This window comes from Nerophis ophidion, linkage group LG09 (genome assembly GCF_033978795.1).
Source record: "Nerophis ophidion isolate RoL-2023_Sa linkage group LG09, RoL_Noph_v1.0, whole genome shotgun sequence".
Classification (NCBI taxonomy): Eukaryota; Metazoa; Chordata; class Actinopteri; order Syngnathiformes; family Syngnathidae; genus Nerophis; species Nerophis ophidion.
In genome coordinates, this window is record NC_084619.1 from 10,568,340 (window position 1) to 10,594,263 (window position 25,924).

The 25,924-nt window shown below is 41.0% G+C and overlaps 1 protein-coding gene across 1 annotated transcript; it reads right to left on the reverse strand.

The window, feature by feature from the left end:
• si:ch211-223a10.1 (uncharacterized) lies at positions 1–25,744 on the reverse strand. Its single transcript, XM_061910249.1, has 10 exons — positions 25,443–25,744; positions 22,832–22,967; positions 22,655–22,765; positions 22,449–22,581; positions 16,997–17,175; positions 11,774–11,847; positions 11,520–11,682; positions 11,354–11,436; positions 6,634–6,824; positions 1–2,734 (listed from the first exon to the last, which is right to left on the reverse strand). Exons 1-10 carry the CDS (start codon positions 25,561–25,563, stop codon positions 2,246–2,248), a joined length of 1,680 nt encoding a protein of 559 aa, XP_061766233.1. The 5' UTR covers positions 25,564–25,744; the 3' UTR covers positions 1–2,245.
• Positions 25,745–25,924: the final 180 nt, after the last annotated feature.

Below are 25,924 nucleotides of genomic sequence, written 5' to 3' on the forward strand. Positions count from 1 at the left end.
GCAACCCGAGCGTCCCTGGTTCAATTCCCACCTAGTACCAACCTCGTCACGTCCGTTGTGTCCTGAGCAAGACACTTCACCCTTGCTCCTGATGGGTGCTGGTTGGCGCCTTGCATGGCAGCTCCCTCCATCAGTGTGTGAATGTGTGTGTGAATGGGTAAATGTGGAAGTAGTGTCAAAGCGCTTTGAGTACCTTGAAGGTAGAAAAGCGCTATACAAGTACAACCCATTTATCATTTATATATATATATATATATATATATATATATATATATATATATATATATGTTAGGGGTGTAACATTACACAAAAATTTTGGTTCGGTACGTACCTCGGTTTGGAGGTTACAGTTCGGTTAATTTTCGGTACAGTAAGAAAACAACAAAATATTAATTTTTGGGTTATTTATTTACCAAATTTGCAAAATATTCCACAAAAAATATTTTTCTTAGTGGAATGTTTGATGTGAAGTAATGGGAAACTTGGATAGGTCAATAATTCATAATAACATGGATTTTTGATTCATTATTATGTTTTGAGCAATGACAGTTTGAAAGAAGAAAACACAGCTTTGTTTTATTAGTCAACATTGCAACTTTTTCTAAATTACATTTAACCTTTAAGCTTTTTTATTTCCCTTTTGTTATGTTTTTGTTTATTTTAATAGTATGTGCTGTGGGCCTTTAAAACATTAGCTGTGGGCACCCCTGCTATAGATAATAAAAACAAAAATCTGATAAATCTCTGGGTAAAAAGCAGAGCCTGGTGACGCATGCGCGTTTATCACAACTCTCTCGCTCTCTCTGTCTCTGCCCCTCCCTCACGAATGCTGCTGCGTGCACAATTTGTTTTGTTTTTAACCCCTTCTTAACCCAGAACATACATTGAAAATACACGCAACCCTAACTTAAAATGCTGGATATTTGAGGCATTTAAGAAACTCCACCCGGACAGTCCTGCAAAGGAGAACATATCAGCTGAAAAGAGAAGGTATGGTCAGTCTATCGTCTACCGGTCGCTGCTAGCATGCCGTGTGTTGTGTCTCGGTGTGCATTGTTTACACAACGTGCGGTACAGTACTTAAAACTCGTTCGATAAACCTCCGAACCAGACCAAAACCCCCGTACCGAAACGGTTCAACCCCCTTGGCCTCAGTCTGCACCCCCACTCCAGGGCCTAGGCTAAGACCGATTTTTTAAATTTTATTTTAATCTTCTATTCCCCCCCCCTTGTTTACCTGTATGTCATCTTTTTTGTAAGGGGCGCTGGAAGCCGGCAGACCCGTCAGCGATCCTGTTCTGTCTCCCTGTAATGTTTGTCTAAACTTGAATGGGATTGTGCTGAAAATTTTAATTTTCCTGAAGGAACTCTCCTGACGGAATAAATAAACTACTATCTAATCTAATCTAATCTAATCTAGAAAGAAAAAAAAAAGGCGAATGCAGTGGGAGCGATTTAGATGTTATTAGACACATTTACTCGGATAATTCTGGAAAATCCCTTATCTGCCTATTGTGTTGCTAGTGTTTTAGTGAGATTAAATAGCACCTGAAAGTCGGAGGGGTGTGGCCACGGGTGTGTTGACCGCCAGAGTCTCTGAGGGAAGTCACGCAGCTGCAGCAGGACGGAAGCTCCGCCGATGTCTCCGGTAAGAGCCAACTTATTACCACAATTTTCTCACCGAAAACTGCCGGTTGACATGTAGTCGGGATCCATGTCCGCTCGACCGCTCTGATCCATAGTAAAGCTTTACCTTCGGTAATTTTAAACAAGTGTGTTTGTGCGGCTAAAGGCTAAAAGCTTCCCACCTCCATCTTTCTACTTTGACTTCTCCGTTATTAATTGAACAAATTGCAAAAGATTCAGCAACACAGATGTCCAGATTACTGTGTAATTATGCAGACTACTTATAGCTTGGATCGGGCTGGAAAATAATGTCCGCTACAACCCGAGACGTCAAACGCACGCGTCATCATACCGTGATGTTTTCAACACGACACTTTGCGGGAAATTTAAAATTGCAATTTAGTAAACTAAAAAGGCCGTATTGGCATGTGTTGCAATGTTAATATTTCATCATTGATATATAAACTATCAGACTGCGAGGTCGGTAGTAGTGGGTTTCTGTAGGCCTTTAAAAGGAAGTGGCTAATTGCCATCAAACAAGGCGTACCTAATGAAGTGACATTCAGGACTATCTCAGTGCAGACTGTTTGTAAACGAGCACGCGTGAACAAAAACAGTTTCAAACGTCGATTGCAGCTTTGTCGTGTTGTGTGCACGGACCGACCACCCGTCGCCGTCCTTCCAGCAGAAACGCCAACACACTAATCCAGCGCTGCCCGAGCGGCCTCCGCCGCCTCACATTTTCCAAGTGTATAAAGTAAGTAGTTGTTCCCATGGCGATGGCATCAAACTGCTCGGTGAGTAGCCACGCCTCCCACAGGAGCGTGATGGCGTTCATGACCACCATGGACGTCACCCAGAACTCCTCCCCGAGATAGGTGAGCCACCACGAGAGGCCGCGACTGCTTCCGGGCATCTCGTGGTGAAGGTAACTCGCCGCCGTGGCGATGAATAGGAGGTGGGCGCTCACCATGGAGAGGATGAAGAAGAGGAAGAGGCGGTGATTACCCCGGCCGACGCAGCGGTTGAGGAAAAGGCAGTGGTGGTCGTAGTCTTTAATGCAGGCGTTGCACAGCTTGCAGTGCTTGGTGTGGTCGGGCTGGAACAGCTGGAAAAAGAGACGTGGTCAGGTCTTATCGCAAGGTTCAAGGTGCTTTTATTATTGTCTATTCTATAAGAACTGAAAATACGTTTTCTGCACAGTCCCACTAAGAGTAGACGGACATTACAGGGAGACAAGAACGGGTCAGACATTTACGGAGCCCCTTAAAGGGAAACATTATCACCAGACCTATGTCTCCGTCATATCGCTAAAATTCGCTCCATTTTGTCAACTAAAGACGCACAGATCATTATCCATGCGTTTGTTACGTCTCGTCTCGATTACTGTAACGTATTATTTTCGGGTCTCCCCATGTCTAGCATTAAAAGATTACAGTTGGTACAAAATGCGGCTGCTAGACATTTGACGAGAACAAGAAATTTTGATCATATTACGCCTGCACTGGCTCACCTGCACTGGCTTCCTGTGCACTTAAGATGTGACTTTAAGGTTTTACTACTTACGTATAAAATACTACACGGTCTAGCTCCATCCTATCTTGCAGATTGTATTGTACCATATGTCCCGGCAAGAAATATGTGTTCAAAGGACTATTAGTGATTCCCAGAGCCCAAAAAAAGTCTGCAGGCTATAGAGCGTTTTCCGTTCGGGCTCCAGTACTCTGGAATGCCCTCCAAGATGCTACCTCAGTAGAAGCATTTAAGTCTCACCTTAAAACTCATTTGTATACTCTAGCCAGACCCCCTTTTTAGACCAGTTGATCTGCCGTTTCTTTTCTTTTTCTCCTCTGTCCCCCTCTCCCTTGTGGAGGGGGTCTGGTCCGGTGGCCATGGATGAAGTACTGGCTGTCCAGAGTCGGGACCCAGGATGGACCGCTTGGTTGTGTTTCGGTTGGGGACGTCTCTGCGCTGCTGATCCGCCTCCGCTTGGGATGGTTTCCTGCTGGCTCCACTTTGGACGGGACTCTCGCTACTGTGTTGGATCCACATTGGACTGGACTCTCACAGTTGTGTTGGATCCATTATGGATTGAACTTTCACAGTATCATGTTAGACCCGCTCGACATCCATTGCTTTCGTTCCCCGGAGGGGGGGTTTCCCACATATGCGGTCCTCTCCAAGGTTTGTCATAGTCATCATTGTCACTGTCAACGACTTTAAGGTTTTACTACTTACGTATAAAATACTACACGGTCTAGCTCCATCCTATCTTGCCGATTGTATTGTACCATATGTCCCGGCAAGAAATCTGCGTTCAATGGACTCCGGCTTATTAGTGTTTTCTAAAGCTCAAAAAAAGTCTGCGGGCTATAGAGTGTTTTCTGTTCGGGCTCCAGTACTCTGGAATGCCCTCCCGGTAACAGTTCGAGATGCTACCTCAGTAGAAGCATTAAAGGCTCACCTTAAAACTTGTTTGTATACTCTAGCCTTTAAATAGACCTCCTTTTTAGACCAGTTGATCTGCCGCTTCTTTTCTTTTTCTCTTCTGTCTCCCCCTCCCTTGTGGAGGGGGTCCGGTTCGATGACCATGGATGAAGTACTGGCTGTCCAGAGTCGGGACCCAGGATGGACCGCTCGTCGGGACCCAGGATGGACCGCTCGCCTGTGTATCGGTTGGAGACATCTCTACGATGCTGATCCGACTCCGCTTGGGATAGTTTCCTGTGGACGGGACTCTCGCTGCTGTCTTGGATCTGCTTTGAACTGAACTCTCGCGGCTCTGTTGGATCCATTATGGATTGAACTTTCACAGTATCATGTTAGACCCGCTCGACATCCATTGCTTTCGGTCCCCTAGAGGGGGGGTGTTGCCCACATTTGAGGTCCTCTCCAAGGTTCTCATAGTCATCATTGTCACTGGCGTCCCACTGGGTGTGAGTTCTCCTTGCCCTTATGTGAGTTCTTCCGAGGATGTCGTAGTCGTAGTGGTTTGTACAGTCCTTTGAGACATTTGTGATTTAGTGCTATATAAATAAACATTGATTGATTGATATGTAAGCGTCAAAATATACATTGATGTTGCAGAAAAAGGACCATATGTTTTTTTTAACCAATTTCCGAACTCTAAAAGGGTGAATTCGGCGATTGAAACGCCTTTTCAATTGTTCGCTGTCGGAGCAATGACCTTTCACCCGTGACGTCACAACGGGAAGCAATCCGCCATTTTCTCAAACACATTACAGACACCAAGTCAAATCAGCTCTGTTATTTTCCGTTTTTTAGACTGTTTTTCGTACCTTGGAGACATCATGCCTCGTCGGTGTGTTGTCAGAGGGGGTAACAACACGAACAGGGATGGATTCAAGTTGACTTACGCGGAGTGTGCTAATCAGACATATCAATTGTCACGGCATGCTAATCGATGCTAACATGCTATTTAGGCTAGCTGTATGTACATATTGCATCGTTATGCCTCATTTGTAGCTATATTTGCATCCAGCCTTTCCCTCCACCCACATTTAATGCCAAACAAACACATACCAATCGACAAATTCAAGTTGCACCAGTGGTCAAAAGATGCGAAAGTCCTTTGTTTGTTATGCACTCTTTACCAACGATAGCGATGCTACGACAGAGATGTGTGGATATCCGGCGACACAAAAAGCAGATGCATTTCCAACGATAAAGTCAACAAAATCACAAAGGTGAGTTTTGTTGATGTTATTGACTTATGTGCTAATCAGACATATTTGCGCACGGCATGACTGCAAGCTAATCGATGCTAACATGCTATTTAGGCTAGCTGTATGTACATATTGCAACGTTTTGCCTCATTTGTAGCTATATTTGCATCCAGCCTTTCCCTTCACCCACATTTAATGCCAAACAAACACATACCAATCGACGGATTCAAGTTGCACCAGTGGTCAAAAGATGCGAAAATCTCTCGTTTGTTATGCACACTCTACCAACGATAGCGATGCTACGACAGAGATGTGTAGATATCCGGCGACACAAAAAGCAGATGCATTTCCAACGATAAAGTTGTTATTGACTTATGTGCTAATCAGACATATTTGTGCACGGCATGACTGCAAGCTAATCGATGCTAACATGCTATTTAGGTTAGCTGTATGTACATATTGCATCGTTATGCCTCATTTGTAGCTATATTTACATCCAGCCTTTCCCTCCACCCACATTTAATGCCAAACAAACACATACCAATCGACGGATTCAAGTTGCACCAGTGGTCAAAAAATGCAATCGTTGGTTAGGAGGCGATCGCCGAATTCGTCCTCGTTGCCTTTGTCTGTTGCGATACGGCTCAATAGCTTCAGTTTCTTCTTCAATTTCGTTTTCGCTATCCGCCTCCACACTCCAACCATCCGTTTCAATACATGCGTAATCTGTTGAATCGCTCAAGTCGCTGAAATCTGAGTCTGAATCCGAGCTAATGTCGCTATATTTTTCTGTTTGATCCGCCATGTTTGTTTGTATTGGCTTCACGCAGTGACGTCACAGAAAAATGGACGGGTGGATATAGCGATGGTGAAAATCAGGCACTTTGAAGCAGTTTTTCGGGATATTGCGTGATGGGTTAAATTTAGAAAAAAACTTTGAAAAATAAAATAAGCCACTGGGAACTGATTTTTGTTGGTTTTAACCCTTCTGAAATTGTGATAATGTTCCCCTTTAAAAAAGGGAGGAAACAGGTGATAAGGGGGAAGAGTGAAAAAGTATTCAGTCAAAGGCTGGACTCCCGGGAGAGGGTCCAGACTGAGGCCAAGGAAAAAAAAAAACCATAGAACACATAAACATGTTACATGTAATCACAAAACGTGCAACCGGGGGGAGGGAGTGGGGGCCATGGAGGCCGGCTGCAGCTAATTTAGAGAACAGCGCCGAGAAAGAGGCTTAAAAAAAATATAGACAGGACAAGATAAAGAGAGCAAGCAGCCAAGACATAAAGCACTACCACCAGTCTCCAGTAGGACGTCTTACCTCACAGTAGGGACAGAACCTGCGAGGGCTCTGGTTATTCTCCACCAGGTCAGCAACACAAGAGAACCGGGGATCTGCTTCTGTTTTATCCAAAGACCCGGGGTCCTGACTCAGAACCTTGCAGAACAAAGCCAGGACGAGGCAGAAGTGGACCATAGACACCTGGACCAGGACACCGGTCGGCTGAGAACTTTCATTCGGTTAAGGCTGACTGTTTTCACTCTTCACATATGGCTGATGCTGTTACCATGGGAACAGATCGTGTCTTGTTAACCTGGTGCAACACTGTGGCTCTAAGTCATGGGTGTCAAACTCTGGCACGGCGGGCCAAATTTGGCCCGCCGTGTAATTTAATTTGGCCCTTCAGGAAATATCAAATTAACATTAGAGCTGGCCCACCGCTGTAACACCACATTCACCGCTAATACTCATACTCGTCAACCCTCACAATTTTACCGGGAGACTCCCGAAGTTCAGTGACCCTTCCGAATTTCTCCCGATTTCCACCCGGACAATAATATTGGGGGCAGGCCGTAAAAGCACTGCTTTTGGCGTTCTCTACATGTCGCCACGTCTGCTTTTCTTCCATAAAAATAGCGTGCCAGCCCACTCACATAATATATGCGGCTCATACACACAAACAAGTGCATACTTGGTCAACAGCCATACATGTCACACTGAGGGTGGCCGTATAAACAAAGATAACACTGTTACAAATATGCGCCACACTGTGAACCCACAGCAAACAAGAATGACAAACACATTTCGGGAGAACATCCGCACCGTAACACAACATAAACACAACCGGACAAATATCCAGAACCCTTTAGATCACTAACTCTTCCGGGACGCTACAATATACACCCCCGCTACCACCAAACCCATTAACGCAACTTCTTGAACAGGTGCGGTAAAAAACAGATGGATGGATTAAAAATGCATGAGAATGTTTTATATTTTGAACATTATTTTTAACACTGTGATTACAAGTAGAATTATTCATTACTTATCGTGTTAAGCAACGTCAGCTCAGATATATCTGAGAGCCAGATGCAGTCATCAAAAGAGCCACATCTGGCTCTAGAGCCATAGGTTCCCTACCCCTGGTATAGGCGATCACAGCCCCTCCCTCACGAATGTTGGTGGGTGCGCACCAGCAGCAGACGGTACCGAAAAAAACGGGGGAAAAAAACGTCTCCCTCACTGTGTCCGCGCACGGCGGCCATCTTTATAATGGTTTTCAGCGCAGCGGTTCTTTGAAGGCTGATCAAATCAAAACCGTAGCAGTAATTAAAACTCTTTCATCAACTTTTAATCAGAAGGGTTCAATCTCTCTCTTGTGGTAGCTTGAAGCCGACACGATAAACGCGCTCAGAGGAGATCATGTTTGAAAAAAGGTGACCGGTTTTTACAAACGTTTTGTTTTGAAGGGGGAATTGCAAACTTCCTGTTGATTTTTGCTGGGGGGTGTCAATATATGAAATGAAGGTCTAAGTGAGACCTACACAGAGGTTTTTGTTTCAGGTCGCTACGACATTCCTATTGAAAGTTACAGGCAGTTTTGTGTGTGTTTTCTTCCTAGGGGTGGCTAGAGCGCAAGTTTTAGTTTTGGGGTTGGATTTGTGTTTATTAAATCGCAATGTTCGCCAGTCCTGATGTGTGTGTCAAATTTGGTGAGTTTTGAAGCATGTTAAGGGGGTCAAATTACAGCTCAAAGCTGCGGAATGATAATAAAGAAAGAATAAAACGCCAGAAATATGATAGGGTCCTCTGTCCCGAAGGGACATTCGGTCCCTAATTAGTTAACCTCAATGAACCCAAAAATTCCTTAAAAATGCACTTTTCTTGGTTGAAAAAAAGAGAGCTTTTGCTCAATATGTTGAAAAATATTCTTAAATGAAGTAAATGCTAGTGCCGTTATCTTGACATAATAATATGCGCTCGGCATTATGATTTTTTTTTTTCATTCTTGAAGTAAGCAATGATTACTTTGAAAAAGTAGTTTTATACTTTGCATCAGTTGATATTCTAGTTTCAAGCATGTTTTACTGAATATAGGTCATAACATCTCAGCTACAAGCTGTAATATCTTACTGAGATCATTTAGGACCAAAACCCTTAAAACAAGTAAAACACTCTAACATCAAATCTGCTTAGTGAGAAGAATTATCTTTTCAGACAGAAAAAAAAGCTAATATCAGCCTTATTTGAGATATTTAATCATACTTAGATTTCAGTTTTTGCAGTGCGGATAACGTCTAAAACAGGGGTGCCCACACTTTTTCTGCAGGCGAGCTACTTTTCAATTGACCAACTCGAGGGGATCTACCTCATTTATATATATCATTTATATTTATTTATTTATGAAAGAGACATTTTTGTAAACAAGTTAAATGTGTTTAATGATAATACAAGCATGTGTAACACATATAGATGTCGTTCTTTCACGAAGACAAGAATATAAGTTGGTGTATTACCTGATTCTGATGACTTGCATTGATTGGAATCAGACAGTAATGATGATAACGCCCACATTTTCAAATGGAGGAGAAAAAAAGTTGTCCTTTCTGTACAATACCACATGAAAGTGGTTGTTTGTTGGCATCTAATTCATCCAGCTTCCATACACTTTACAAGAAAAACATTGGCGGCAAATTCCGTAGCTTGCTTGATTGACATTCACGGCACCCGAGGGTCTTGTGAGATGACGCTGGCTGCTGCCAGTTCATTATTATGAAAAAATGACAGAGAGGAAGGCGAGAAACACTTTTTATTTCAACAGACTTTCGCGCCGTCCCTTCCGTCAAAACTCTAAAGGCCGACTGCACATTTCCTATCTTCACAATAAAAGCCCTGCTTCATGCTGCCTGCGCTAACAAAATAAGAGTCTCGGAAAGCTGGCGTGCACAAGTGATGTGCACGCCAGCTTTCTGAGGGATCGCTTGTGCACGCCAGTTTTCCGAGACTCTGTATTTAGTTAGCGCAGGCAGCATGAAGCAGGGCTTTTATTGTGAAGATAGGAAATGTGCAGTCGGCCTTTAGAGTTTTGACGGAAGGTACGGCACGAGAGTCTGTTGAAATAAAAAGTGTTTCCCGCCTTCCTCTCGGTCATATTTTAATAATAATGATCTTGCAGCAGCCAGCGTCATCTCACAAGACCCTCCGGTACCGTGAATGTCATTTAAGTGACGTCTTGGTGAAGATTGATGATCACTAATTTTTAGGTCTATTTTTTTTAAAAGCCTGGCTGGAGATCGACTGACACACCCCCCGTGGTCGACTGGTAGCTCGCGATCGACGCAATGGGCACCCCTGGTCTAAAAGATTTAAAGGCCTACTGAAATGAGATTTTCTTATTCAAACGGGGATAGCAGGTCCATTCTATGTGTCATACTTGATCATTTCGCGATATTGCCATATTTTTGCTGAAAGGATTTAGTAGAGAACATCCACGATAAAGTTCCCAACTTTTGGTCGCTGATAAAAAAGCCTTGCAATTACCGGAAGTAGAAAACGATGTGCGCGTGACGTCACCGGTGTGAGGGCTCCTCACATCCTCACATGATGGCGGCATAGCTTGGTTGGTAGAGCGGCCGTGCCAGCAACTTGAGGGTTGCAGGTTCGATTCCCGCTTCCGCCATCCTAGTCACTGCCGTTGTGTCCTTGGACGAGACACTTTACCCACCTGCTCCCAGTGCCACCCACACTGGTTTAAATGTAACTTAGATATTGGGTTTCACCATGTAAAGCGCTTTGAGTCACTAGAGAAAAGCGCTATATAAATATAATTCACTTCACTTCACATTGTTTATAATGTGAGCCACCAGCAGTAAGAGCTATTTGGACCGAGAAAGCGACGATTTCCCCATTAATTTGAGCGATTTGTGGATGAGGAAAGTTGGAGTGAGGCACTAAAAAAAAAAAAGCGACGGCTTCGGGCGGCGGCAGTGGGAGCGATTCAGATGTAATTAGACACATTTACTAGGATAATTCTGGAAAATCCCTTATCTGCTTATTGTGTTAATAGTATTTTAGTGAGATTCTAAAAGTCATACCTGAAAGTCGAATGGCTGCGGTGAACACGCCAGTGTCTCTGAGAGGAGCCATGATCACAGCTGCCTTTTCGACAGCTGCTGCAGGAGGTCCCATAATCCACTGAAGTCTCCGGTAAGAGCTGACTTAATATCACAATTTTCCCATCCAAAAACTTGCTGGTTGACGTAGAAAAACATGTTCGCTTGACCGCTCTTTGTTAAAATTTCACAACAAAGTGTTTCGGTGCTAAAGGCAGCTGCAATCCACCGCTTTCCACCAACAGCATTCTTCTTTGACGTCTCCATTATTAATTGAATAAATTGCAAAAGATTCAGCAACACAGACGTTTAAATTACTGTGTAATTATGCGATGAAAAGAGACGGCTTTTAGCCGTAAGTGGTGCTGGGCTAAAATGTCCGCTCAAACAATACACGTCATCATTTTGCGACGTTTTCAACAAGAAACTCTGCGGGAAATTTAAAATTGTAATTTAGTAAACTAAAAAGGCCGTATTGGCATGTGTTGCAATGTTAATATTTCATCATTGATATATAAACTATCAGACTGCGTGGTCGGTAGTAGTGGGTTTCAGTAGGCCTTTAACGACTAATCTAGATAATTTTGGGAAACAAATATCAAAATTTGACCGACATTTTTGAGCTGAAAGTGGAAAAAAAAGGATATTAGCTGTTATTTTCCAATAAAAGCAAAGCAGGGAATGAAGCAGTCCGGCCGTGAGTGTTCCCAAGTAAATGGGGTTGGGTAACCTGGAAGGGAGATGAAGACGTAACAAGCCGCGAAATATACTGATAAAGTTATCATGCCATGGAAACGTGACGCTTTTCCAAACCTTTGATAGGTGGCCATGCGGTGGTATTGTGTGAAGATGCTTCTGGCCAGCCAGGGGAAGAGTACGCTGCAAAGGAGACCGCCGTAACCTCCCATCATGGCCGCTATCAGCAGGATGACGGTTCCGCTCAGGCCGGGGAAAAACAGCGTCCAGTAGTACAAAGCTAGAGTCGGAGGGGGGGAAAAAAACCCAACACAAATAGACAAACATGAACGTATACATTTAGTGTACACAACATGATGACCATTTTTTACCATCAGACTCTTTGGGCTTGTGGTAGATTGGCACGTTCATGTACTGACTCAGTAGTTTGCTGAGCTGTTTGTGCCTACAAAATAAAAGCACATATAGAGAGGCACGTTCATGTACTGACTCGGTAGTTTGCTGAGCTGTTTATGCCTACAAAATAAAAGCACATATAGAGTGGCACGTTCATGTACTGACTCAGTAGTTTGCTGAGCTGTTTATGCCTACAAAATAAAAGCATATATAAAGTGGCACGTTCATGTACTGACTCAGTAGTTTGCTGAGCTGTTTATGCCTACAAAATAAAAGCACATATAGAGTGGCACGTTCATGTACTGACTCAGTAGTTTGCTGAGCTGTTTGTGCCTACAAAATAAAAGCACATATAGAGAGGCACGTTCATGTACTGACTCGGTAGTTTGCTGAGCTGTTTATGCCTACAAAATAAAAGCACATATAGAGTGGCACGTTCATGTACTGACTCAGTAGTTTGCTGAGCTGTTTATGCCTACAAAATAAAAGCATATATAAAGTGGCACGTTCATGTACTGACTCAGTAGTTTGCTGAGCTGTTTGTGCCTACAAAATAAAAGCACATATAGAGTGGCACGTTCATGTACTGACTCAGTAGATGGCTGAGCTGTTTATGCCTACAAAATAAAAGCACATATAGAGTGGCACGTTCATGTACTGACTCAGTAGTTTGCTGAGCTGTTTATGCCTACAAAATAAAAGCACATATAGAGTGGCACGTTCATGTACTGACTCAGTAGTTTGCTGAGCTGTTTATGCCTACAAAATAAAAGCACATACAGAGTGGCACGTTCATGTACTGACTCAGTAGTTTGCTGAGCTGTTTATGCCTACAAAATAAAAGCACATATAGAGAGGCACGTTCATGTACTGACTCAGTAGTTTGCTGAGCTGTTTATGCCTACAAAATAAAAGCATATATAAAGTGGCACGTTCATGTACTGACTCAGTAGTTTAGTGAGCTGTTTATGCCTACAAAATAAAAGCACATATAGAGTGGTACGTTTATGTACTGACTCAGTAGTTTGCTGAGCTGTTTATGCCTACAAAATAAAAGCACATATAGAGTGGCACGTTCATGTACTGACTCGGTAGTTTGGCGAGCTGTTTATGCCTACAAAATAAAAGCACATATAGAGAGTGGCACGTTCATGTACTGACTCAGTAGTTTGCTGAGCTGTTTATGCCTACAAAATAAAAGCACATATAGAGTGGTACGTTCATGTACTGACTGAGTAGTTTGCTGAGCTGTTTATGCCTACAAAATAAAAGCATATATAAAGTGGCACGTTCATGTACTGACTCAGTAGTTTGGTGAGCTGTTTATGCCTACAAAATAAAAGCACATATAGAGTGGCACGTTCATGTACTGACTCAGTAGTTTGCTGAGCTGTTTATGCCTACAAAATAAAAGCACATATAGAGTGGCACGTTCATGTACTGAATCAGTAGTTTGGCGACCTGTTTATGCCTACAAAATAAAAGCACATATAGAGTGGCACGTTCATGTATTGACTCAGTAGTTTGCTGAGCTGTTTATGCCTACAAAATAAAAGCACATATAGAGTGGCACGTTCATGTACTGACTCAGTAGTTTGTTGAGCTGTTTATGCCTACAAAATAAAAGCACATATAGAGTGGCACGTTCATGTACTGAATCAGTAGTTTGGCGACCTGTTTATGCCTACAAAATAAAAGCACATATAGAGGGGCACGTTCATGTACTGACTCTGTAGTTTGGTGAGCTGTTTATGCCTACAAAATAAAAGCACATATAGAGTGGCACGTTCATGTACTGACTCAGTAGTTTGCTGAGCTGTTTATGCCTACAAAATAAAAGCACATATAGAGTGGCATGTTCATGTACTGACTCAGTAGTTTGCTGAGCTGTTTATGCCTATAAAATAAAAGCACATATAGAGTGGCACGTTCATGTACTGACTCTGTAGTTTGCTGAGCTATTTATGCCTACAAAATAAAAGCACATATAGAGAGGCACGTTCATGTACTGACTCTGTAGTTTGCTGAGCTGTTAATGCCTACAAAATAAAAGCACATATAGAGAGGCACGTTCATGTACTGACTCAGTAGTTTGCTGAGCTGTTTATGCCTACAAAATAAGAGCATATATAGAGTGGCACGTTCATGTACTGACTCAGTAGTTTGCTAAGCTGTTTATGCCAACAAAATAAAAGCACATATAGAGTGGCACGTTCATGTACTGACTCAGTAGTTTGCTGAGCTGTTTATGCCTACAAAATAAAAGCACATATAGAGTGGCACGTTCATGTACTGACTCAGTAGTTTGCTGAGCTGTTTATGCCTACAAAATAAAAGCACATATAAAGTGGCACGTTCATGTACTGACTCAGTAGTTTGCTGAGCTGTTAATGCCTACAAAATAAAAGCACATATAGAGTGGCACGTTCATGTACTAACTCAGTAGTTTGCTGAGCTGTTTATGCCTGCAAAATAAAAGCATATATAAAGTGGCACGTTCATGTACTGACTTGGTAGTTTGCTGAGCTGTTTATGCCTACAAAATAAGAGCACATATAGAGTGGCACGTTCATGTACTGACTCAGTAGTTTGGTGAGCTGTTTATGCCTACAAAATAAAAGCACATATAGAGTGGCACGTTCATGTACTGACTCGGTAGTTTGCTGAGCTGTTTATGCCTACAAAATAAAAGCACATATAGAGTGGCACGTTCATGTACTGACTAAGTAGTTTGCTGAGCTGTTTATGCCTACAAAATAAAAGCACATATAGAGAGGCACGTTCATGTACTGACTCAGTAGTTTGCTGAGCTGTTTATGCCTACAAAATAAAAGCATATATAAAGTGGCACGTTCATGTACTGACTCAGTGGTTTGGTGAGCTGTTTATGCCTACAAAATAAAAGCACATATAGAGTGGCACGTTCATGTACTGACTCGGTAGTTTGGTGAGCTGTTTATGCCTACAAAATAAAAGCACATATATAGAGTGGCACGTTCATGTACTGACTCAGTAGTTTGGTGAGCTATTTATGCCAACAAAATAAAAGCACATATAGAGTAGCACGTTCATGTCATGACTTAGTAGTTTGCTGAGCTGTTTATGCCTACAAAATAAAAGCATATATAAAGTGGCACGTTCATGTACTGACTCAGTAGTTTGGTGAGCTGTTTATGCCTACAAAATAAAAGCACATACAGAGTAGCACGTTCATGTCATGACTTGGTAGTTTGCTGAGCTGTTTATGCCTACAAAATAAAAGCACATATAGAGTGGCACGTTCATGTATTGACTCGGTAATTTGCTGAGCTGTTTATGCCTACAAAATAAAAGCACATATAGGGTGGCACATTCATGTACTGACTCTGTAGTTTGCTGAGCTGTTTATGCCTACAAAATAAAAGCATATATAAAGTGGCACGTTCATGTACTGACTCAGTGGTTTGGTGAGCTGTTTATGCCTACAAAATAAAAGCACATATAGAGTGGCACGTTCATGTACTGACTCGGTAGTTTGGTGAGCTGATGATGCCTAAGATGGTTAAAGGAGCAGCCACTGTAAAGTTCAGTAATACTTTCATGCAGCTTTTGTATTAGATCTTTATGAGAGGATGAAATTTATCAACATTACTTACAAAACTCAAAACCAGTGAAGTTGGCACGTTGTGTAAATCTTAAATAAAAACAGAATACAATGATTTGTAAATCCTTTTCAACTTATATTCAATTGAATAGGCTGCAAAGACAAGATATTTAACGTTCGAACTGGAAAACTTTATTATTTGCAAATATTAGCTCATTTGGAATTTGATGCATGCGGCATGTTTCAAAAAAGCTGGCGCTAGTGGCAAAAAAGACTGAGAAAGTTGAGGGATACTCATCCAACTCTTATTTGGAACATCACACGGATGAACAGGCTAATTAAGAACAGGTGGGTGCCATGATTGGGTGTAAAAGCAGCTTCCATGAAATAGCAGTCATTCACAAACAAGAATGGGGCGAGGGTCAACACTTTGTGAAAAAAAAACGTGAGCAAATTGTCAAAGTTTAAGAACAATATTTCTAAACAAGCTATTGCAAGGAATTTAGGGATTTCACCATGTACTGTCCGTAATATCATCAAAAGGTTCAGAGACTCTGGAGAAATCACTCCACTTAAGCGTAGATATTACAGACCTTCGATCCCTCAGGCGGTACTGCATCAAAAAGCGACAGCCGCGTGTAAAGGATATCACCACATGGGCTCAGGAAAACTTCCAAAAACCACTGTCAGTAACTACAGTTGGTCACTAAATCTGTAAGTGCAAGTTAAAACTCTACTATGCAAAGCGAAAGCCATTTATCAACAACACCCAGAAATGCCGCAGGCTTCGCTGGGCCCGAGCTCATCTAGGATGGACTGAGGCAAAGTGGAAAAGTGTTCTGTGGTCTGATGAGTACACATTTCAAATAGTTGTTGGAAACTGTGGACGTTGTGTCCTCTGGAACAAAGAGGAAAAAAAACATCCGGATTCTTATAGGCGCGAAGTTCAAAAGCCATCGTCTGTGATGGTATGGGTAACTTACACATCTGTGAAGGCACCATTAATGCTGAAAGGTACATACAGGTTTTGGAGCAACAAATATTGCCATTCAAGCAACGTTATCATGGACGCCCCTGCTTATTTCAGCAAGACAAAGCCAAGCCACGTGTTACAACATAGTAAAAGAGTGCGGGTACTAGACTGGCTGGCCTGTAGTCCAGACCTGTATCCCATTGAATATATGTGGCGCAATATGAAGCCTAAAAAACCTGAACAACTTAAGCTGTACATCAAGCAAGAATGGAAAATAATTCCACCTGAAAAGCTTCAAAAATGGGTTTCCTCAGTTCCAAAATGTTTACTGAGTGTTGTTAAAAGGAAAGGATAGTAATGCAGTGGTAAAATGCCCCTGTGACAACTTTTTTGCTATGTGTTGCTACCATGAAATTCCAAGTTAGTGATTATTTGCAACAAAAAAAAATAGTTTTTCAGTTGGAACATTAAATATCTTGTCTTTGCAGTCTATTCAATTGAATATAAGTTGAAAGGGATTTGCTAATCATTGTATTCTGTTTTTATTTATGAATTACACGTGCCAACTGGTTTTGTACACTGAAAAAAATATTTTTTAAATGAGTTGGGAATTGACCAACGTATATATTTTTTCGTATTCACCTAAATGTTTTCCCCTGCCTGCTGAGGTCCAGTGGCGTCAGTCCGTTGAAGTTTTTCTCATGAAGCACCCTGCACCCAGCTTTCTGCAGTAGCAACCAGCACACCTCCACGCCGCCTCGCTCTGCTGCGACGTGGAGAGCCGTCCATCCCTGCTGGTCCACGTCATCCGCAGCACAGCGCTGATACACACAAAAAAAACCCCAAAAAAACACTATAGTCTAAAATTAATTTACATTTTTAGTTGATTTTTTTTGTTTATTAAATTTCAACCTCTAGAGTAATATGTCGATGACAAACATTAGCATTTTTCATGTTTTTTTTTTTTACAAAGACACTGCACAAATGTAGCCATATATTTTCAAAGTTATAATAACAATTACAATTTTGGATGTAAATCTTGAAACAAATATTGAATTATTACAAAAAAAATACAAAAAAATATTCAAAATTACTTATCACACACATACAAATTCTGTTTTAATCAACATTTGCAAAGGTTAGAAATATTTTGCGGGCAAAAGCTGTGTATTTACCCCACTATGAAAAATATGATCAGTGAGATTATTGTTTAAATTCAACCCTCTTTCAAATGAAAATGGTTAAATAAATTTTTATCCTTTATATCTTTGACATTCTTTTGCAATTTCCTTAAATTTTCCAATACAAAAAACAATTGAAAAAATATTGAAAAACAACTTATTTTAATGTAATTTTTGAGAGAATTATTAAATAACACAGTTGTTTTAATACTGAAAAAAATATTACATTATCATAAAAATATGACATTTTTAAAAAAAAGATACAAATTATGTTTTAGTGAATATTTAAATACATTTTGGCAAAAACTGTATTCAAAATATTCTGAAAAATGTGTTCAGTGAGATTTATGTGTTTAAATTGAGCTAAATTTCAAATAAAATGCCAAACATCCATCCATTTTCTACTGCTTCTCCCTTTTGGAGTCGCTAGGGCCTATCTCAGCTGCATTCGGGCGGAATGCGGAGTACACCCTGGACAAGTCGCCACCTCATCGCAGAAAATGCCCAATATGAATTTTATTAATTATATCTTCTTCTTACCTATTTTCAAAACGTTACAATTACAAATGTATATTATTTAAAACATTGAAAACAATAATTATATAAAGATATGGGAGATTTTGTCAAAAAAAAATGTAAAAAATATTTTAAAACAAAGAAAATTATATAAAATGATTACAAAATATTATTACCTTTTTTCAAATTTACGTATCAAACACATTCAAATTTAATTTTACTCACTATTCGTGGAGAATAAATACATCTGGGTAAAAAGCAGTGTATTTACTCCTCTTTGGATAAAAATATAATTCAAATTACTGTGTTTGAATTCAACCATCTTCTAATGAAAATGGCGAATTTACTTTTCTTTAATAAATAATATATTTGTATTGTATTTTGCTTTACCTATTATCAACACTTAAAAACAAATCAATAAAATATTATTTGATAAAATATTAGAAATATTATTAAATCGTCCAAAAAATTTTAAAAATATTGAAAAAAATATGAAATTATATAACAATATCATTACATTACTTTTTTAAATATCCATCCATCCATTTTCTACCGCTTATTCCCTTTTGGGGACACGGGGGGCGCTGACGCCTATCTCAGCTATATAAAACACTGAAAATATATTAAAAAACGCAAGCAATATAAAATTACATTATCTTCTAAATTACTTATTAAACCTATACACATTATGTTTTACCAGATAGTGTATTTGTGGAGGGTATAATTATATTTTTGGCAAAACCTGTGTAGTTACCCCACTCTAAAAATATGATCAGTGTATCGTTTGAATTCAGCCATCTTTCAAATGAAAACGGCAAATGTGTATATTTTAATATTTATATCTTCTACCATACAAAGTCATTTTGTTGACCTATTTAAATTTTGGGGGAATAAAACAACATGAACATTTTCACAAACATTGAAAAACATATTAAATTATTATAAAAACATTACAATATTTTCAAAATTATTCTAAAACACTATAAAAAAAAATATATATATATATTAAAACCAATATTAAATTATTACGAAAAAACTACATCCATCCATTTTCTACCGCTTATTCCCTTTTGAGGTCGCGGGGGGCGCTGGCGCCTATCTCAGCTACAATCGGGCGGAAGGCGGGGTACACCCTGGACAAGTCGCCACCTCATCGCAGGGTCAACACAGATAGACAGACAACATCCATCCATCCATCCATTTTCTACCGCTTATTCCCTTTTGAGGTCGCGGGGGGCGCTGGCGCCTATCTCAGCTACAATCGGGCGGAAGGCGGGGTACACCCTGGACAAGTCGCCACCTCATCGCAGGGTCAACACAGATAGACAGACAACATCCATCCATCCATTTTCTACCGCTTATTCCCTTTTGAGGTCGCGGGGGGCGCTGGCGCCTATCTCAGCTACAGTCGGGCGGAAGGCGGGGTACACCCTGGACAAGTCGCCACCTCATCGCAGGGCCAACACAGATAGACAGACAACATTCACACTCACATTCACACACTAGGGCCAATTTAGTGTTGCCAATCAACCTATCCCCAGGTGCATGTCTTTGGAAGTGGGAGGAAGCCGGAGTACCTGGAGGGAACCCACGCATTCACGGGGAGAACATGCAAACTCCACACAGAAAGATCCCGAGCCTGGATTTGAACCCAGGACTGCAGGACCTTCGTATTGTGAGGCAGGCGCACTAACCCCTCTCCCACCGTGAAGCCCGAAAAAACTACATAATTTCCTAAATTACAGTACCTATTAAACATACCCATTCTGTTTTACTCAATATTTATGGAAGGTATGAATACAATCGGATCAAAAATTGTGTTCTACCACATTATTAATAAGACCGGTAAGATTATTTTGCTTATATTCCGCCATCTTTCAACAAACAAACGTAATCTTTCAAAATAAGTTTTTTCACTTTGGTTTGCTTCTGATTGTCTTTCTCGTTTGATTATGCATACCTTATTAAGTCTAATGTGTCCGTAAACAACTGTCAGCAACCCAAACAGATGGGTCGCACAAATCTAAAGTGCATGCAGCGTTAGATAAAGCTGCTGGACGCTGACAACTTACAGCAGGGGTGCCCATTATGTCGATCGCGAGCTACCAGTCGACCGCGGGGGTGTGTCAGTCGATCTCCAGCCAGGCTTTTAAAAAAAATAGACCTAAAAATGAGTGATCATCAATCTTCACCAAGATGTCACTTAAATGACATTAACGGTACCGGAGGGTCTTGTGAGATGACGCTGGCTGCTGCAAGATCATTATTATGAAAATATGACCGAGAGGAAGGCGAGAAACACTTTTTATTTCAACAGACTCTCGCGCCGTACCTTCCGTCATAACTCTAAAGGCCGACTGCACATTTCCTATCTTCACAATAAAAGCCCTGCTTCATGCTGCCTGCGCTAACTAAATACAGAGTCTCGGAAAACTGGCGTGCACAAGCGATCCCTCAGAAAGCTGGCGTGCACATCACTTGTGCACGCCAGCTTTCCGAGACTCTTATTTTGTTAGCGCAGGCAGCATGAAGCAGGGCTTTTATTGTGAAGATAGGAAATGTGCAGTCGGCCTTTAGAGTTTTGACGGAAGGGACGGCGCGAAAGTCTGTTGAAATAAAAAGTGTTTCTCGCCTTCCTCTCTGTCATTTTTTCATAATAATGAACTGGCAGCAGCCAGCGTCATCTCACAAGACCCTCGGGTGCCGTGAATGTCAATCAAGCAAGCTATGGAATTTGCCGCCAATGTTTTTCTTGTAAAGTGTATGGAAGCTGGATGAATTAGATGCCAAAAACCAACCACTTTCATGTGGTATTGTACAGAAAGGACAACTTTTTTTCTCCTTCATTTGAAAATGTGGGCGTTATCATCATTACTGTCTGATTCCAATCAGACATCAGTCATCAGAATCAGGTAATACACCAACATATATTCTTGTCTTTGTGAAAGAAAGACATCTATGAGTTACACATGCTTGTATTATCATTAAACACATTTAACTTGTTTACAAAAAATGTCTCTTTCATAAATAAATAAATTTAAATGATATATATAAATGAGGTAGATCCCCTCGAGTTGGTCAATTGAAAAGTAGCTCGCCTGCAGAAAAAGTGTGGGCACCCCTGACTTACAGTATCATACTTCAACTGTCATCTTGTTGAGTTTGTAAAAAAACTACAACAAGAGGTATGGGGGGGTCGCATCTTTTTGGGGAGTTTGTTCTCCCGAGATGCAGATGAACTACTCCCGACAAGGCGTGCAAGTAGAGTAGAGACGCGATTTAATTTTCGAACATCAAAGACTTACCAAAAACAGAAAAACATGCAGAAGGGAAACATAAACTAGGAGACAAGAAATACTAACGTATGGCAAACAATGAAGCCAGACTGAGCGTGACGAGAGAGGTGAATAAACAGCTCTCTGATTAGTGGTCGACAACAGGTGAGCTTGCCGACCACTAACCAGAGGCAGGTGAACCCAATTAATCCCCGTGGAAACAAAAACAAACCCAGGAACTAAGGGAGTCCAAAAAACAACAAAACATGATCTAAGCCGCGGATCATGACAGAGGTTGTTCTGTTAATTGAAATTATTTATTGACTTGAATTAATCAATCAATCAATCAATCAATGATTATTTATATAGCCCTAAATCACTAGTGTCTCAAAGGGCTGCACAAACCACAACGACATCCTCGGTAGAGCCCACATAAGGGCAAGGAAAACTTTAATTGCAGAATTGTAGGCCACAGTAGAAAGGGGGTTCATATGGCCCCCATTCATCATGATTTACCTGACACATAAAACGTGACAGGGCTTCACGCTGGCAGAGGGGGGTTAGTGCGTCTGCCTCACAATACGAAGGTCCTGCAGTCCTGGGTTCAATTCCAGGCTCGGGATCTTTCTGTGTGGAGTTTGCATGTTCTCCCCGTGAATGCGTGGGTTCCCTCCGGGTACTCCGGCTTCCTCCCACCTCCAATGACATGCACCTGGGGATAGGTTGATTGGCAACACTAAATTGGCCCTAGTGTGTGAATGTGAGTGTGAATGTTGTCTGTCTATCTGTGTTGGCCCTGCGATGAGGTGGCGACTTGTCCAGGGTGTACCCTGCCTTCCGCCCGATTGAAGCTGAGATAGGCGCCAGCACCCCCCGCCACCCCAAAAGGGAATAAGCGGTAGAAAATGGATGGATAAAACGTGACGAATTAGGGGAGAGGGTAATTCCAACACTTCCAACAGTTTCTATGTAGAGTGGCGCTTTCCATCATTTTCAGCGCTGCATTTCAAAATGAACCCTCTTCTTCCTCTTATGCGAGATCCACCCAGGAAATGGGTCATATGAGTCTTTTGAAAACTTGCCTTTTTTTTTGGACGGTAAGAATAAAGAAGCGTTGAATACCTGGTGTTTGAGAAGGTACTGGACCATATCTGTGTTGCTTGTAGATGCTGCAAGGTGGAGGGGCGTCACCCGGTGCATGTCCGTGTCCGTAAAACGCAGCATTTCCGTCTCCCACAAATAGTGCACCGCAATGCTGGGGGGGAAAAAAAACGCAAAGTCGGCGCGTGTATGAAACATCAAATTGTGACAAGACGGACTTGACTCACATGCTGCCTCCAGTCACCGCGTGATGCAAAGCCGATTTTCCTTGCAGGTCTACGAGGCGCAGATCAGCTCCGTGCTGCATCATTTTATGAATGATGTAAACGTTCCCCTGCCTATGGGAAGACGACGCCTTTGGTTTGACTTTAAAGAGGCGCAAAGTAAACATCAGCAGCAAGTACCTGCATGCAAAGTGGAACGCTGTCTGTCCCGCGTCGCACGTCATGTTGGGGTCAGCGCCGTTGCTGAGGAAAAGGTCGACCAGGGCAGAGTTGCCATGCAGGGCAGCGTAGTGGAGCGGAGTAAAACCGCCCCAGCCTGGATCCAAGGGAATAAATGCACCAATTTAATAGAGATGTTCGATATTATTGGCCGATAAATGCTTTAAAACGTACAATCGGAAATGATTAGTATCGGTTTCAAAAAGTAAAATTCATTACTTTTTAAAACGTCGCTGTACGGAGTGGTACACGGACGTAGGGAGAAGTATAGACCGCCAATAAACCCAGTCAGATACTACCTACGGCTTTTCACACACACAAGTGATTGCAAGGCATACTTGGTCAACAGCCATACAGGTCACACTGAGGGGTGGCCGTACAAACAACTTTAACACTGCTACAAATATGCGCCACACTGTGAACCCACACCAAACCAGAATGACAAACACATTTCGGGAAAACATCCGCACCGTAGCACAACATAAACACAACAGAACAAATACCCAGAACTATTTGAAGCACTAACTCTTCCAGGATGCTAAAATATGCAAACCTCCCCCCCACACACACACACACACACACCTCAACCTCCTCATGCTCTCTCAGGCAGGGAATGTCCCAAATTCCAAGCTGCTGTGTTGAGGCATGTTAAAAAAAAGAATGCACTTTGTGACTTCATTAGTAAATGTGGCAGTCCCATGTTGGCATTTTTTTTCCATAACTTCAAGTTGATTTATTTTGAAAACCTACTCAGTGGCCTAGTGGTTAGAGTGTCCGCCCTGAGATCGGTAGGTTGTGAGTTCAAACCCCGGCCGAGTCATACCAAAGACTATAAAAAAATGGGACCCATTACCTCCCTGCTTGGCACTCGGCATCAAGGGTTGGAATTGGGGGTTAAATCACCATAAATGATTCCCGGGCGCTGCACCGCTGCTGCTCACTGCTCCCCTCACTTCACAGGGGGTGATCAAGGGTGATGGGTTAAATGTAAAGGACAAATTTCACCACACCTAGTGTGTGTGTGACAATCATAGGTACTTTAACTTAACCTTAAAACCTTGGCGTAATTCTGTCTGCACACTACAATGATAAATAAAAGAAACCTCTGAAAAAGACTTGTAGGGATGAAATATCCTCTGTGTTTTTTAATGACCTAACCTATATATATATATATATATGTATATACACAATGGGGCAAAAAAGTATTTAGTCAGCCACTGATTGTGCAAATTGTCCCACTTAAAATGATGACAGAGGTCTGTAATTTTCATCATAGGTAAATTTCAACTATGAGAGACAGAAAGTGAAAAAAAATCCAGGAATTCACATTGTAGGAATTTTTAAGAATTTATTTGTAAATTATTTTGGAAAAAAGGTATTTAGTCAACCATTCAAAGCTCTCACTGATGAAAGGAGGTTTTGGCTCAAAATCTCACGATACATGGCCCCATTCATTCTTTCCTTAACACGGATCAATCGTCCTGTCCCCTTAGTAGAAAAACAGCCCCAAAGTACGATGTTTCCACCCCCATGCTTCACAGTAGGTATGGTGTTCTTGGGATGCAACTCAGTATTCTTCTTCCTCCAAACATGACGAGTTAAGTTTGTACCAAAATGGATACATGGATGATACAGCAGAGGATTGGGAGAATGTCATGTGATCAGATGAAACCAAAATAGAACAATCGGTGGCTGACTAAATACTTTTTTGCCCCACTGTATATATGTATATATATATCTATATATATATCTATATATCTATATATATATATACATATATATATATATATATATATATATATATATATATATATATATATATATATATATATTTATGTATATATATATATATATATATATATATATATATATATTTATGTATATATATATATATATGTTTGCGTGGGAAAAATCACAAGACTTCTTCATCTCTACAGAACTGTTTCATGAGGGGTTCCCTCAATCATCAGGAGATGATTGAGGGGAATCTCCTGATGATTGAGGAAACCCCTCATGAAACAGTTCTGTAGAGATGAAGTAGTCTTGTGTTTTTTCCCCACACCTACATATTGCGCTCTACCACGGTATCGAGCACTATTCTCTGGATAATCCAATCAAGACGTATATATATATATATATATATATATATATATATATATATATATATATATATATATATATATATATATATATATATATATATATATGTGTGTGTGTGTATGTATATATGTGAAAATAACCTAGTTTGCCTATGAAAACATCACTGAATACTATTAATTCTGACTGCACACTGCAGATGATAAATAAAAGAAATCTGCGAAAAAGGCTTGTAGGGATGAAATATCCTGTGTTTTTTCCTGACCTAACATGCTTATGTGTATATATATATATATATATATATATATATATATATATATATATATATATATATATATATATATATATATGTGGGAGGGGGGATAACCAGCTTGCCTATGAAAATATCACTGAATATTATTAATTCTGACTGCACACTATAGAAATTATAAATAAAAACAGAAACTTGGAACACTATTATGCAGAATTTGCTTACCTTTCTCCCTGAGGATCGCTTTGTCACTTTCAATGAAGAGCGCACATTGTTCAATATTTCCTGTCTGTATAAAGTCAAATATGTCCTCGTCATCCAGGGAGCATGAAGGCACCGGATGCATTATCGTGGCTTCGCTTGCACAATTGGCCTTATTTCCCAATCCCAGGTGAAACCAGAGACAATTAGCATCTCAGTCGAAGTGTCGCTCGCTCGTTTTGGAGATAATAATAATAAACAACATTTGGCCACACGCAGACTGCAGAGACTGGCATAACGGTACAGTATGCAGTCCAAATACTGACCACGCCCTAGCCGTCTGATTGGTCAAACCCGTTCACATGATCAGTGACGTAATGTATGGGCTGAGCCGGATGCCGGGATAACAGGAAGTAGAAATTAAACGACTAAATATGCGCGTCAAATAAAATCATTAGTGCAGAATAATACGTACATTTTATTTTAAATGTACCAAATTATTTATG